The 17,250-nt window shown below is 41.3% G+C and overlaps 1 protein-coding gene across 9 annotated transcripts in view; it reads right to left on the reverse strand.

Moving 5' to 3' along the window:
- Positions 1-17,250, reverse strand: part of FOXN3 (forkhead box N3) — a 220,327-nt gene that overhangs the window by 59,378 nt on the left and 143,699 nt on the right. For all 9 annotated transcript variants that reach the window (XM_049828606.1, XM_049828608.1, XM_049828609.1 and 6 more), the window contains exon 4: positions 13,055-13,119. In XM_049828606.1, coding sequence (XP_049684563.1) covers positions 13,055-13,119 — 65 coding nt within the window. The remainder of the gene's footprint in view (positions 1-13,054; positions 13,120-17,250) is intronic.

Below are 17,250 nucleotides of genomic sequence, written 5' to 3' on the forward strand. Positions count from 1 at the left end.
TTCCAAGGCAGCAGACAGGCAGCATGAACTGCTGAAGCTCGCAGCTCCTCTCTCTCGGGACCCTTGGCCAGCCACTGCAACACTTGGGTGTGCCCCAAATTGCAGGTTACAGGCTTTTCCAAGAAGCAGTTTTAAGATTCTTCGTGTATTGTCTCAGGTCTATAAAGCTGTCCCTCCTCCTGTCAGGCTTACAGAGCACGCTCCCCTAGGATATTATCTGGAAAAGAATTTCAGCTTATAAAACAGGTTTACCAGCTGAATAAAACTTCTAGAGGAACTGTATACATTAGCATCTGTTTTCACATAATAGATCTGTTCTAAGGTACATTTTTTCCTTAGTATTATTTTAAACTAATCTTCAGTGGAAAAGATTATTATCCTGCTCAAAGTACTGCCACAACATCTCTACTTGTTCAGATAAACTAAAAAACCCAAGAGATGCCTTTAGTTATAGGCAAATCTCATTAATTTTCCTCCTTTTGCAAAATAAGTATTTAAGATATGTTGTTGCAGTTAATCACAGAGAAAGCAAAATATCAATAAAAAACCTCAGCAATGTTTGTTTTATAATCTTTGCTCACTGTCCTCCCAAGAGTTGAAACTAAGGGCTACCTGGAAGAGCTTAATGTGTGTCACTCTTCAACAAAACCACCTACATGTAGACAGAGGGGGCATCTCTAAAGATAGCAGTCAAATCATGGAATGTTTACAATATAAATCATGACACCACCAACCTATACGCATTTGCAAGTCTGGCAAGAGAGTAACTGCTGATCCTAGCAACAAAATTTCAGAAGGATTCATTTCAGAAATCTTCCAGTAAATTTGGATCCTGTTCTTCAGAAGTAATTGGAGCTCTGCTAACCACATCATGACTGAACAGAAAAGCCAGGGAGTTGTGACCTTGCAGTACCGTGTGCTCACTAGGTTCTGTCCCCATCCAGTTCTGCCCTGTCTCATTTCTGCCTCCAAGCATTAAGCTGTTCAACAGATGGTACTGGGAAATTAAGGGTTTGCTGGGTATTTTATTTGAGTAGACTGTACCAAGCTGTTTCTCTTGCTTTTCTGAACGAAACGGCACTCTTGAGCACTCATGTTTTACACCAGGTTGCCTTGTCAGTGATTAATAATGGCCAAAGCACTAAAAACAAATGTCAGTGCTGTATTCTGTACTGGTTGTTGTCAAACCCCTACTCAGACACCACTTCACATGTTTCAGGCTTCATCTTCTTACAAATACTACAGGAGCAGGCACAGTAAAAAGGAACTATCTAGAAAAGCAAAAAAGCAAAACCAAATAGAAAACCTCAGAGACTGACTACAACCCAAATCAATCAATCAATCAATCAATCAATAAATGTCTCTAATTTCTGAATTGATCATGCATCTTGGCCAGCATTTGCTATTTTATGCTTCTAAGCCACTAACTCATTTCTACAAGTTTGAAAATGTAGACCTAGTTATTCTTACAGCTTATCAGTATGACCAAGGCAAGTTGTGATATTATTAAAACCAAAAAAATTCCCTCCTCTCTCATCAGCCACTATAGCAAAATTTGCAAGATCCAGATCCAGAAGTATACCCTGACCTCTCCAGACATCATACAGCAAATAAAGTGTCTTCTACCTAAGACAAATATAGAAACCTGTCGTTGTTTGATAATAGAGTAAGTGGCTACTGACGTAATAACATCCAGGGGAAAAAGTCAACACAAACTCATGGTAATGCTTACACTAATTAAACTAATTTATTTTTTCAAAAAAACCCAAACAACTTTACAAGACACCTAATTTTTTTAACTCCAAATTGCCTTAAGCATTAGCAATGTCAACTGCAGTGATCAAAACTGGAACTGCTTGAAGGGGAGAGGGGAGAAAAAAATCATTAAGGGAACAACTTCAGAACAGGGTTATTCGTTAGTTATTTGTATATGTAAGAACGGGGTAGATACACCAAATCTCTAGCACAAGAAGTGATCCTTTTCTACGTAACTGTGTATTTCTTCATACATGTTCAGTGTATTAGATAACCACACATATTTATATTTAAATGCATTCATTTAAATATACACACAGGCACAGACATATTTGTACACACACAGCTGATCAGGTGGTCTGGCCTTAGCTATTTTATTTTTTCATCTCCAGGAGAAACGACTTATTGTTCTTATTTCTCGGGAAGAAACAACTTGCTTAATAAATTAGCATCAGAAACTGAGTGCTGAAACTCAACATGTGGTTCACACAGCAGCATATCCTATTTTATTAGAAAGAAAAACAAGGTACATATTCATAAAAAAATAAATAAATAATGTTTAAAAGCTACAAAGCATGGCTATACTATAGAAATATGAAAATGAAAGATACACAGGAAGTGTTCTCAGTATCTTCATTCAAATTGGGCATATATGTAAAAATCAGGACTGGGATTTCCCATCACTGTATGAACAATTTTAATTTCAATTTCACCTTATCCTTCACCTTATCATGCACTAGAGAGCAGTATGATGGGCTAGATATAGAAATAAATACTGTCAAGAAGGAAAGAGAATTTATTACCTTTATTGTATGCAATTGCAAGCACTGTGAGACTTTGACCTATAAAGAGAAAGGAAACTAAGAGAAATAACATATAAGATGAAGCCAAGGATCCTATAATGGTATTTCCAAATTGACAGAGGTTGTCCTGAGATAATTTAAAGAAAAGTCATGTTTTCTTTGCTAATTTGTGATTGGTATTAAATGCATTAGAGAGGATAAATTCTTTTACCAGCCTAAAAGTCTTCCAGACTCTTCCCAAAGGTCACCTTTTTAAGAAAATGAGAGTTTATCCCATTCTGCTGATTAGAGAGGATTGTTTTGTAAAAGCTCATCCTTCAGGATTCAGATGCAACTTATCTTTCCTTTAAGAAGGGGAAGGTATGCGAGCAAGAAGTGCTGTATACAGTAGGTTCATGTTCACAGCCTACTGCCTTGGCAGGTGTATTTCAAGTGGCTTGAAACCAGTAGTGTAAAACACTACTTATCCCAAAAGGCTCCCCAGCTTTGGTTTGGTGGTTTCTGAACATACTGTGTTTCTACTGATACAGAAAAAAAATTCTGCCTCCTTCCCTCTTGAAGTCCCAGTTCAGTTTGGGGTCTGTTATAAATTGCAGGAAAATGAAGTGGTGCATTCACAGTTTTAAGAACCAACTTGGCTATCCCAGAGCTCTGCATACCCTCAAGTGTACCACTGAAGAGTTTCTAGTGGTAAGATTTATTCCAATATCTGAAACCAACAGATTTTTTTCACATTTAGCTTAAATAACGCACAGCAGTGAAATGTGCAAGCCACTGGCCATCCTTCCCATTTAAGATAGCCTCTACTTTTCTCAACTGTTCAAATAAAATTAAGCTCTCTTAGTAATATGTCATTTCCATTAATTTGCCATTTCTTCTAGATGTTTAAGAAATGCCTTTTATATAACCAAGAACTTACCAATCTTTAACCAGCAGCACACAGATCTGCTCTGACCAGCAGGGAGAAATTCTTAGCATGTTAGAGAGGAAAAATTATTGCCAATGTCAACCATGAACATCATCAACACAGACAGCATACAAAAAACCACAAGACATGAACAGCACTTGGACTTCATCACCACTGTTTTTCCCCTAATGTTCTTCTGTTTACTAGTTATGAAGCCTTGGCTTCCCCAGGGATCCAAAAACATGTAACTGCCCATCACACAAGCAGGTCATAGTAAGAGAGCATCTTAAAAATTCCCAGAGCTTCTGTTTTAATTCTCTCAATATAGGTCTGTCTCAAGAAACCTGACATGTAGGCAAGGAACAGCCCAACTTGACAACAGCTTTCCCTTTCTCATAGAAATCTGCACATCACCGAAACTGCTCATAGCAACACAACTGCAATATTATTATTTAAGTGAACTCCATGTAAAGCACAGGCTTATGCCTGTCTCGTAACTGTGCTCTCAAACAGAATCTAGAATTATGAAAGCTAAGATTACTTCTAATATCAGCCACCTTCACATCTTAGGAAAGCCAAACATTCACAGGCTCTCAGCACGGAGCATATGCTCCAGCTCATCAGCCCAGAGATTTTGATGGCAATAATCACAATAATCTCACAGTTACAGAAAATAAATCTTTACATACCCCACCATTTTCCGAGTTGCCATACAAATTTTACTGCTAGTTTCTAACCGTGTCTTGTTCAGAGAACTGCTGTTGTAAAATGGGATCTAACTGGTGGTACGCTACGTCCCTGTCATAGGCCACTGAAATTTCCTACTCCAAGCCCCAGCCCAGCGAGAGGTGGCCTGGCCCCAAGTTCCACCTACAGAAAAGGTTTGACACCAACTGCTGCCAGACTTGTCTCTGTATCTGCACTATCTGTAGATCTGAACTGTAGATCACACCCAGGACTTGCCAGCTACACGACAGTGCCTTAGCAGATGCTCTCACTGTGCCACCAGGCATGCAGAAACCCTGGGCACTGGCAAACAACTCCCATGCTCTGAGCAGACTATAGCTCCTGCTGGGGAAAGGAAAACATTGATGGAATCCTGGATGTATGGCAGTCCTGGTAAAGGAGAAAGCCACTGAACCGACACTTACCATTTCTCTTGCTGTATCTAGTCTACATCTTCCTTCACTGAACTGAAACCCAAGGGTGGCATGGTTTTTCCATTTTTAAGTCCCACAGATGTGTTTGGGGGTGGGGCGGGACATGTCTCTGGACACCTGTGCCAATCCCTACAGAAGGGCCAGTCACAGAAAATACTTTTCCTAAAAAAGCTGAGATCAGCTAATGGCAATTTAAAGGAAGTAGATTTCAACGTTCAAGTTGCAGTCAGTCACATCACCTGCAGGACCAAACTGAAAAGAAGCTAAGAACGTATCTGAAGCTATTTAGCAGCATCCTTGGAGCAACACTAACTGTATATTACCCCAGCACTGAACTCTGCTTAAGGACCATCCAACTCCTCACCTCCTCCATGCTTTGGTTAGCATCCCTGTTCTTTCCTACACTTACACTAGTTATTGAGGCAGCCAGGCCAGCACTGCGGGGACTTGCAGCAGCAGCAGCAGCAATTTCTCTCTTTGGTGTGTATTGCAAAGTGCTGTTTTACTACCATGGCTCACACAGCAGTTGACACTGAAGGCTGAAATGGGCAGGTACACACAGATGTATCCCCTTCTCTGCCCAAGGTTAGCACTGCAGTAGGACTTGCCTTGCAGCACTCGCCCACGCTCTCCAGTTGGCAAGGAAAGTAAACAAAGCCAGTAAACTTCATCTTGAGTCACTCAGAAGTAATAATTTCAAAAGTCACTATGCAGGACTGTTAGAAAATAAGCAAAATTATCTGTAAAGACAGCAAAGACACCTATGCAGATCTAAAATATAAGTTACTAAGTTTAAACACAGTAGGAATTTAACTTATCTTTGTGTACGTTGCAATGTGATCTACTATTAATGACACCTGTCTGCCGTAGTTCGGCTTTCTTCCATCTCAAGTTTAGAGGCCAAAGGTAGCTCAGATGTTTTGGTCACAGGGAATATAAACAGCCAGTGGTCACATTTCCTTACTAATGGCTCTAAGATCAATGTTAACAGGACCACACTTTAGGCACTTAATAAATTACAGCTTTTGCCATTGTCTTACACACTCAACTAGAAAAATAGGAATAAAAAGGCTATATACATACTGCATAACTAATCCATAGCACCCTATATAAAAAAAGTCCTACACAGAACACAGAGCTAAAATGTCACACCGAAGTGACCATTTCTGTATGAATCACTGCAAAATGCTGTCTCTCACTGGGTTTTCATTGAATGCACAGTGTTAAGCCATTTTAAAATCCTCTCACAAACACAAGCCCTTACCAGCACCCTCAGGACCCCAGCAGCCCCACTAGGGTTTTACCCACTTTCCCAAACAAAGGAGAGCTCTGCTGTTCAAATTACTCCCTTAGAGACATGGTGCACAACCCCTCTGACTTAATTCTACTTTTTCAATAACACTACTGCAAACGCAATGAATGCTAATAACAAAAAAATTATTCAAATATTTGGTCTCTACGGAAGCACCCCGTGAATCATCTTCCTGAAAAGAAAATCCTGAAGAGATTGTCAGGTACCCTTCATGGGAGACGGGGGGGTGGGGGGGGGTGGGGGGTGGGTGGGAGGGGGGAAGCTGATTTAAATAAAAATGCCACGTGAATGAAGAGTGATTTATTGTAACAAGGAGACATAGTAGCTTTGCTGTTAATTAAACTGGTTGACCAAAGCCAAATCACCAGCAAACATAGAGCATGACTGTCACCACAGTTTCAACGTGGGTGGAATGGGAGCTTGAAGAAGCAAAATTTGAAGATAAAACATGGTGTAGTCAAAAAGTTTGGTGCTCTTCTGATGAAAGCAACCAACCTGGAACTAATCTGGACACTCAAAACCCCAGATCTCCATACAAAACAGTCATTTATGGAGTTAAACAGCCAATTTCTTATAGTGCAACTCTAAGAGTAAGGACCTTAATTGAAATTTCAATGGGAAAAACCCCCACCCAAAATCTAAACCACACATCCCTGCAAAAGATAACAAACAGCACTGTTGCTTTTCACAGTTAGGCTGCTCCTGTTTAAGGTTTTCCCATTAGTGGAGCATTGGAATATGATACAGAGCCAATATTTTGTAGACTGACAGCTCAGGGCAGTGAGAACCACTATTATTATCCTCATTTCAGAGAGCAGAAAACCAAGGAATTATAAGCCCAAAGCAAAAAAAAGTATTTAGATTCTTGGGGATCGTGAGACATCCAAATGCACATTAGGAAACAATGTTTAGCTGGATTTGGGCATAAGGGTTTTGCCCAAGGTTCTGTTACAGATCACAGCACCTAAGTCTGGACTGTCTTGCATTTCTTTTGGCCTTTCTCCTTATGGTCATCATTACATTTAAGTATTATAAAATATTAAATATCTGTAATATATACGCTACCTTGCCAGGTTGGTTTTTGTTTGCACCTCTGGGTAGTAGGAGAAAACAGAGCATTTCTCTCCAAGTTTGGTTTTCTTTTGAGGTGTTAAGACATGCAATTCTGAAAGTTAAATCCACATGAGACTTACTGAATCCTTTCATCTTTCAGCTCTCCCCTGCTCCTCCTCTTCTCACCCCTGTTAGCACCAGCAGGTATGGATACCTTGTGTTCCTGGAAGGGCTGCACCTCTCTCCTACATGCCCAGGAATTGCACCTGTCCTGCTCATGCAGTGGAAAGAGCAGGTGAACTGAATTTCCACTAGAAGAAAGAAGGCCACTCTGCCTGCAGGGGCCCTCAGGTATTTGTTGGTAGGTGCTGACAAACACATCCCAATCGTTCACATTATTAGAGAGCAAATGCATGTGGCTGCATGCACATAGGCATCTTCTCTTTGTGAACTTGTCAACTTCCACCTCGAGGGTAACGACAACAACTCCTCCCAGACCTCTCCAGAGAAAAGACTGAGTAGCTTGGATGGGCAATACCTGTTGTTCAAAGAAACCGTTCCCTGCTGTTGTTATATTTTTATCCTCAGGTCACTATTAACATAAAAACGCAGGCTGAACATCTTCATTTATAAGAGCAAATGATTCTAATTTAGCCTTCTCAAGGGAAACCAGAAACAGTTGCCCCTTTTCTGCCTCCTGCCTGCTGGCTTACTTCCACCTGAACAAGCACCTCTATTAATAGCTAACACTTGGAAATGTGAAGTTCCAGATCTGCTCTCATTTCTTACAACTACTCAATGGACAATGGATTAAACAGCCTGTTTGGTCATTTCAAGGATTCTCAAGCTTACTAGAGAAGAAAAAGATCTCTGTACAAATGTGTGCATGTGTTCATAAATGAGCTGGTTACCCATCTTTTTACGTAGGATTTCTCAGGTCTGGTCTGTCCACATTTCATACAAAATAAACTTTCTGAATTAGGGATGCAATTTTCTTGCTCTGTCAAATAAATCACCATTCTCAACCAAGAATAAAGCGATCCATGTGCTTTGGCAATTTCCTTAAAATCTCACGTTATGGTCAGGTATCAGATGTCAGTACACTAACACGTGAAAGCCACCATCTTAGATTGAGCGCATCAAGGACTGATGCAGCAGCAGCGCCCAGGGTTTCCATCTCCGCTCTGCAATGAACTGCAGAGTCACTGTCTCATGCTGGTTTTGGTGATACCTGACCCTGCGAAGACAGTGTCTTCCAACTCTTTCCTGCCAGAGCTCCTCACAGGCACTGGCAGCTACAGTTATGGCAGTTGGACCACGGCAGATCACACATGGGCTGCTGGAAACATCAGTCAGAGATGAAAGTGTCTCATACAGTGCTCTCCCAAAGAAGAGGGCAAGCCATCCCCATGTTAGCATCACATCGCTTGCTCTGTTCTGGAGCATGAGGATGCCTGTTCCCTGCAGCCAATGGTAGAGAGTGAACAAAGCAGCTTGTGAGGTCTAGGAAAGACAATCCCTCCTTTTCTCAGGCTCCCTCGGCCAAGGGGGACTGGAGGCCACACGCGACTCCTCACTCCTCCCCTCCTGTGTTCTGTGAATGGGAAGGGATTTTTGCCAATCTTTTTTTCCATCCTAATTAAAAGAGAATCATGGCTTGAAAGGAAAGCCATGCATTCTGGACTCAGTTCACTGACTGCTGCAAACCTGTTCACAGGTGTGAGTCCAGGTCTCCAGGATCTCTGGAGCAAGAGCTCGTATCTTTAACATCCACAGGCAGCAGATTTAAACCGTACTGATCGTCACAAGAGGAAGTGTAGGACTTTGCTCACAGAAGAAAGCAGACAGCACGGCAAGGATGTTTGTACCTCCAGTTGGTTGGGAACTGCTGGAAGCAGCAATCCAAGGTGGACCATTTAGTCACAGTGATGAGGGCCACCTATGTTTTCAGCTCCAACAGCAATAGGGACTGGATGACCCAGGTTCACTTTCCTTCCCTAATCACTAACTCTGCTACCATGAAGGCCTGCTTCTGCCAGGCTTTGACTAGAAACTCGGGAAACTTACCCAAGAATGGCATTAAGACTGGCAGACGTGTACTTGCTGTAAGCCAGAGGGGAGGTGTTGTTTTGTGTCAGCCACTGCCCAGTCATGGGGCTCTGACATCTTCTGGGACAACTCCCGCAGCTCTTGCACTCATTTCAATCCCCACTGCAGCAGCAACAGCAGATGCAGATCACTGTTTTCACTGTACAGCGCTCTGTTTCTGTGCCAGCTGTAATTACACCCACAAGCATCTTCTACATATGCTTCCTTGCAACTCAGGACAGGACAAATTCAGTAAAAGATGACATAGTAACACGTTGCATTTAGTTTAGTGTGAGGCCAAATAAGACAAAAATAGAGTGTATTTTTTTCCTCAAAATGAAAGTTTTATCTTTAAGAAACAAACTCCAAACCCTCCACAGTCCAGTTACATCTTTACAGGTGGCACTCAACAGCTGTAATTTATAGGACTGCTGCTAAAAGTTAATTTGCAAATGTATTTTTAATTTATTCAGGGAGAATGTTAGGTATCTTGAGAGCAAAATAGCTCTATTATTACCATTGATCTGTGAGCAACTGCATCCTCAAGTCTATAACATGAGCTTAACACCCAAGACCAGAGCAGAGACAATGAAACTGACCTTATATGAGCATAATGCATTAGTTTCAAGGTCTTGAAGTTAATGTAATTATGTCCCCACCTATCTCACCCAGCACAAGTTCCTGAAGAGTTTAGAATAGGTCTAAACCTTTTGCACTGTAAAGACTTTTTTCTGTCATATATTTTATTAAATAAAAATTGATGTGTTATGACAGCTGAGAACAGAAAAAACAGTGGGAACAAAGGCTCTCCATATAGCAAGTTTAAAAAAATTAAGCCATGATTTGAAACAAAAACACATATGTACAATAACAAGTTACAAAAACCGACAGCAAAGGTATAGCAGTAAGAGCAAAAACCTGTTTTATCTGGGAATCCTGAAGGCTGGAATGCATCAATATCCACAGAGGTACAAGTAAGTTTTGAGAGAAGGTATCAGAGTCTGGTAAGGTGAAGGTCCTACCTATATTAAGCTCTGCATGGGACTTCATGAGAAGACCAGAGAACATGAGGATATAAGGAGCAATCCTTACCCAGTAGAAGGAGCTCAATATTTCAAAAAGCACCTGAGCAGGTGACTTATCAACACAAAAAGTCAATTTATTGTTTCTTTGTTTTGATTAGAGAGTTATTGCTAGGATCAACAGTACCATGATCCTCAAAAAGAAACTGAGGTAGCTGTCTTGTATCTAATAAAATCATAGGCAAAAAGAAAATGGCATATAAATATTTTGTTCAAAATTCTTCAACAAAGTACAAGCAAAGATAGCCAGAAAGGAACACAGAATTAATCCTGCTCATGTCAAAGACATTAAGGCCACAGAATAGCACCAATGAATTTTAGCTTCCCTTTCTCTTCCTTTGCTATTTTGAGGTACACAGATAACTGGTTTCTCAGTCACTTTCTCTGGAGAGATATGTTAAATGCTTTACAATGGTTAAGATTACTTTGCCAAATAGTTCAGATATAAAATGAATGGAAACCAGGAGCGTCTACAAGTCTTTCTTGGCTAAAAAAAGTACGACTTGCATTGCGGAATTTTTTTCTCTTCATTCCCCAGACCAGAAAATAAGCATTTTCCTTAACAACTCAGAAGAAATGAGGTGTGACAAGTGCACATGAATATCACATTTACTAAAATTTCAGAACTATTCTGTATTATTGTCTATAACACGCCCTGAACATTCTTTTCAAATGCAGCAAAACATTTATCAAGTAAAAATAATTTTAAATCCCTTTGTTACCTAAACTTTTGCCAATCAAAAGGCAGTACTATAACTTGAAACCAATAATTAAGTCAATTTTTCATTCTCCTGTTTGCATGAAGCTGGATATAAGCACTGGAAAAAAAGACTTAAGATGGTCATGTAAGGTGGGACTCGACAAAGCTCTCCACCCCCTCATCTCACACCTCCCTGCACCCGCTAGCATTCCTCTACACAGGTCTTTTGGAAAAAGACAGTCAGAAGCAGCAAAGAGGTGGATGCACTATTTCCATACAACCCGCTGAAGCCTGTATGTGAAACAGCTCATTGTAGGGAACAATGAAAGACAGAAAGAAAAAAATAAAGGCTTGGTTGAGTTATTTTATTTTTAAAATTAAAACCAGGAAGTATTAAAAGATTACTTTATTGAGGTTTTTCTTCATGCTCTCTCATCCTTCCAACCTCAGTCATATCATGCATATTAGAGTTCAAATTGGCTTGGTTTTCCACTTGAAATGGCAACGCAGAATGCCAACTCAGTTAAAGGTCTGTTAGGCTTTTTTAATTTCTTGAAAAGGTAGTCATCTCTTTTTCTCTATTTCTTTAATATGCTGAAATGTTTTCGGCTTTTAGGGTTTTTTCCCAATTGGGAAGGCAGAGGAGGGCAGATGAGAAGAGGGTGAAGAACAGCATACTATTCTTTATTGGGAAAAGGCTTTTAGCAGCAACTGAGATAGGAAGGACTACAAAAGAGTTGTTCTTAATTCCTGAATATCTTGCATCATAAGAAGGGGTAAAACATTTCTGCCATACAGACTTGACAGAATAGTTTACATTTTATGAACTCAAATTATGAAGACTGTGTATATGCAGGTACACATTTAAAACCATAACTGTTGAACAACTGAAAACGAATCAAGCATATCCATTCACAACAGTTTCCTTTTTTTCTTTACTGAAAAAAAATATTAAAAACTCTAACTCTTTCCATTAGGAAGGACTGCAAAGGTAGCAGATCTATCCCATCAAGACTAAAGCCAAAAGCTGCCAAACTCTACAATTTATACCATCTCCTAGTGTTAAGAAATAATCTGAATGCTTTAATGTAATTAAAATTTGTTTGAACAAATTTCAGTATATATATTAGATAACAGAATGATGCAAATTCCTAAGTATGTGCAAGGAATCAGTTGAAAAATATTCTCTGCTAAACTACAGATGCTGGATTACTTTGGTGTGTGGAAGGTGAGCAGTACTGCCTGCCAATTACTTGCTTGTGAGCCTAGTTGTGAGTAAGGCTCCATCCTAGGTGATTTGGATAAGTGTTCCAGAGAACATTATACAGCATTTTCTGCCAGAAGGAAGGCCAGAAAACTCTTGGCACCATGAGAATGAACACAAAACTGAGACACTTCATGGACAAATACTTGCAAAGACCACAAAATCATCCTAAATGGTGTAAGTTACTTTTGCACCAGAGACAAATGCATGCAGTCTGGGGAGACAGCCATCTGTGTTCCCAAGACGCTTCCATTAAGAGCGATAGTAGTTCTATGTACTCAATGGCAGAAATATAAACACACTCAGCAGTGAATAATGATTTTAAGAAATCTGGTGAGATAGACTGAAGATCTTCACCTATCACAACTGCAGTCATACAGCTTCTGTTCATATTGTCCATCCAATGGAAGTAAGATATTTAATCTTTCCCTATGAATATAAGCACCATTAAACATGGTAGGTTTCTTGAGACAAATACTCTGCCACTGTTTTCCCCACTACAACACCACTATCTGCCTTTGGGCACATTTTGCTATCAGCACAATTAGGGAGTGAAAGAAAGGATCTCCCTCAAAGAACAACCTCGCTTCATCCACAGAACTAAAAGCGGTATTCCTGGAACATTTCTTTCTGGGCACTCTTTATCCACACAAAGGAAAAAAAAAAAAGCCACCCTTTGCCATATTTTACAGTAAGCAAATTAATAATCCGAGGAAAGGAAAAAAAGCAGCAACTTTCATAGACTACACTCACTGTATGTAGTAAATTGTCATTTTCAAGGCACCAGATGCGCAATAAAGGAGACAGGTTAAAGGAAACAAAAACCATTTGGTTACTTCTTGCCCAGCGAGTATTACAAAAGCTGTGCAATTTGCAAGAGGTATTTATTAAGCAGAACAATTACTCCAAGATGTAGTATCCATCACCTACCTTGTAGAAGGGCTCCATTTCTCTTGAAAAAGGTGCTTCCTGGCCAAATGGGTGGACCTGATGTGCTAGAGGTAATAAGAAATAAGTGTAAAGAAGATCTCATTTACATTAATCAATTATAAATTACTATTTGCATTAATTCCATTTTGGTTTAAAGCTAATGTAACATCACAGCATTTTTGCCTTCAAGCATGGGTTTACAATTTCACGTTAAAAATAGGTTAATTTGATTCAAGATTCACATTCTCTTCACATTCTCTCCTCAGCAAAGCACACGCCCACACTCTCTTAGAGGAAGAAAGAAAAAAGCAATTTGGAATAAATAATAACCCCCCCCTCCTCAAATCAATGTCAAAAATATTTACTGAATTCTCAGTACAGCAACATATACACCTTTTCCCAAAGCCATCTGCTAAAAACCCAAATGCTTTATGGCTTCTACTCAGCCATAACAACCCCGGCTAACACATCAACCCAGAAAAGCCTTGGCCAGACACCGGGCGGCTTCTGTGCTTCCACCAGAGCACTTCGCCCACCAAACCCGCTCACACGCAGAGGTCACCCGCCGCATCAGAGAAGACGCAGCTCAACGAACTGTCGCGCGAGCACCAGCACTAACGAAGCTCGGCCTCTGCCGTGCACGCCTGTTTGGTGACCATGACGGTTCCCGCGAGACCCCCGGCAGGGCGGTGGCCACGGCCGGCCCTGGGGCACCTGCCGCCTGCCCCAAAGCCCTTCCCTGAACTGGGGCCACCGCCAGCTCCCTCTTTCGCTTCGCCTCCGGCTTGCGCAGAGGCTGCCCGAAGAGAACGGCCTCCGAGAGGCCTCTCCTGTGACAAGCGTGGCTGCAGGCGAAGAATGGATTCAAACTCAGGAAAGGGAAGAGGAGGAAGAGGAGGCAACATCGGGATGATCCTCTAAACCTTGTTTCCTTCACTGCCTCGGAGCAGCCCCACGGTGCTGCGGGCAACAGGACTGTGGAGCACCTGCTCCAGCAGCCCGCGGTGTCGGCAGGTCGGACAAGCGGGGAGGCTGTGAGGAAGGGCCTTACGGCCGCCCGTGCCCCTCCTCTCCCGCAAAGGCACCGGAGCACCGCGGCACCCACAGCACCACACCAGAACAGCTCTCCTTCCTGCGGCGGCTGCCCCGCAGCCGCATCCGTCGGCAGAAGGACCACACTTCCCGGACATAAAAGCCAACCTTGCTCTTTTCGTAACAGCGCAGAGGACTGTCGGCCACGTGCACCCCTCCTTCCGCTAAGGCACAGCTTGCCCTCCCCAGGGAAATCCACAGGCGGTGCTGCCCAGGGCCAGAGTGCCACCGCTGCTGCTGCTCTTGCTGCGTGGAGAGTCCTCGCCAGGGGAGCCACTACCTGTAGGAGTTCACTGATCGCATCCGAGGGCTGAGGCACAGCGAGTATTTTAAAAGCACAGTACCTAGGGGAAATACCTAAAAACATGGAAAAGATTTGAAGCAGCGCTGTCAAGGCAGGTGGAAGAGACAGATTGCCAGGGGGGCCATTCCTGTAGTCATGAAACATGTTTCAAAGCCCTCTAAAGCTTGAAGACAACCATAGGTATTTTAATATACTAAGCTTTTTATTGACATTAGTATCACAATGGCATGAAACTATGCCATCATTATATAAATAACTGCCCTATGCCCAAATTCAAGCACAAATTAAAAGCAAGGGACTAAATATCCTTCGCTAAGATTACTGTAAGGCACTCAGCCTTTTTAAGGTAATCCAGCTTCCTTCTTCTTTGGATGCAAATCGTGAACCAAGCCCCACACGCCATTTCTGTTCAAAGTTACTTTTGTCTCCTCTTGAGTTGACTACCGCTACGCAAAATGCAATGAAATGAAAACAGATGTTGTCTATTACATTGACAGCATTAGCAAAGTTCTGATAAAATGCCATATATAAAAAAAACCAAACTGCTTTCACAATTATTCTGCAGAGACTCTTGTGCTAACGTATAAAAACTTCACTGTGTTAAAATACAGACTGTAAAAGGATCCAAAGCAATTACATGAGTGATATAAGCCTTCAATACTCCTGAACAAAAAGGGGAGTTGAGAAAGAGAGAGCGAGAGAGAGCAAAATGGCCAAAAAGAAGTTAAGTAGGTCTACATTTGTAAGTGCTGGAGTGTGCTGGGGCATGCGCTCATCTGAATACACACGCTCACTTCATAGGGCTTAATGTAACCAATTGTTTGCATTCCTTATAGTAAGCGCCAGCTCTTCAAGTGTAGCTCCTCAACTCACACGAAGGTCAAGAGCTGTTGAGGGCATTCACACTCCTGTAGGACAGACTCACAGTTTTATAGTGCATCAGAGTCCAGGATAATCTCTGGGACAGGACCCATCAAACTACAAGTGGAAAGCCATCGCATAGTCTTCATACTGTACATATTTGCCACAGAAATCAGAAATCACAGCATGGCAACTATATACCTTTCTAAACCCCAAGAAAAAAATTGTGAAATTCTGAAATGAAGCCATAGAAAAAATTTACTCCTCGGCTGCCGTATGCCTGTATGTGGGTGGAAGAGGGTTAAAGCGAAGAGAGGGAAAAGCATATGTATTTGAATAGACAAAATGTCTCCACTAGAGAAACAAAGCCATAGTGATTTATCTTATTTTCCAACTTGAAAAAAGGCCCAAGGCTCTCATAAAAAACTCCATTTGATTCAGCACAAACCCACATGAACTGAAAAAATTAACTGTGCCTTCCCAGGGAAGGAAGCTAAGGAATTCAGGCATGTAAATAACGTACCGCAGCAACTGGTCAAGCCTTTCAAACAACAAACTTCTGTGTTTGCAGGGCTTTGCTGAAGTTTAGCTATGCCTGATCTGTGTTGGATAAATTCTCTTTCTGTTCCCAAACTTTTGCACGTGAAGTCTCAGATGGTATTAATTATTAAAACATACTTCAAGTTGAGAAATGAGAGAGTTAAACTATCTCTCACTTTAAAGTGTTCAAAAGCTGCCTCCTCCCTGTTCCACATTAAGAAACCATTTGAAGAAGTTCATTCTTCTAAAGACCATTTATAATAAAATATTTGGTCCATCCCAGGTGTTTTTTCAAACACATTGTTTCTTCAGTGTAGTCTGTAAGCTACTGGAGAAAAGTGGCTGGTTGTCCTATAGAAGCAACAGCATATTCCGTATTTAGGCAAAATAAAAAATGCAAAATCTGGTTTTAGAATTTCCTTTTATAATCAATACATGCTGTAAGATTAATATTTATGCAATTAGCATTATTGATGGCAGAGTTTTTCCCCAAACTTATCAACTAAACACACTGACTAAAGTAATATTTAATTTCTAATAAATCCCCACACACCTACTAGAAGAAAAGCAGTAACTAGTTTGAACTCTTATATCAGTGCAAAGAAACTTGTGGCCTAACACATTTTCATTATGCACAGGTTTGGACTGACTTAACTCCCACCACAGGGCACTTGGTGGGGGGCAGGGAAAGATGGACTTGGATCAATCATAAAGACCTGAGATTTCAAATTAACAACTTGAAAGAACATGAATTAGCATAGTTTATGGCTAAGACGACACGTGAAACACCAGCAGTTACCTGTCAAGGACTGTTGGTTTGATTTGCAGAAAATACTATCGCTACAAGCAAAGGGCTATCCAAGCTGCAACAGTATCTGTACCAAACACATAAAACAGGATCCAGGGGTGCAAGTTCATGTCCGTCCAGTGCAGAATCCACCTCCCTCCGAAGCACAGTCATTGTCACTGCAGCATCCATGCACCACCACAGGGAGCAAATGAAGTATTCACACGATTGCTGAAAACCAGCAGCTGAGAGAACTGACGACTAACAGTGTTTAACCCGTGAGCGTCTGCTTGTGTGAAATGAGATAAATGGAACTAGGAGCCACCCCTGATCAAACCCAACCCTTCCCAGGAATTCACTATTGATTTTTAACAATGAGTGGAACTCGATTTCCACTCAAGGCAAGAGATATACTGTTTCTCCTCTTAGGACACAACCAGTAGGAAACTTTGTCACGCTGTAGGGCCCTAGGCATGGGAAGCTGCCTGACCAAGAGCTAGCAGGGATTTTTCTGAGGGCAGGCTTTTCCATAGGAAAATGTTGCTTTGCTGAAATCTAAAACATTCCATGGGAATGTGTTGATTTGGATACCACTTGTGCTGGAAACCAAGC

This window comes from Accipiter gentilis, chromosome 25 (assembly GCF_929443795.1).
Source record: "Accipiter gentilis chromosome 25, bAccGen1.1, whole genome shotgun sequence".
NCBI lineage: Eukaryota > Metazoa > Chordata > Aves > Accipitriformes > Accipitridae > Astur > Astur gentilis.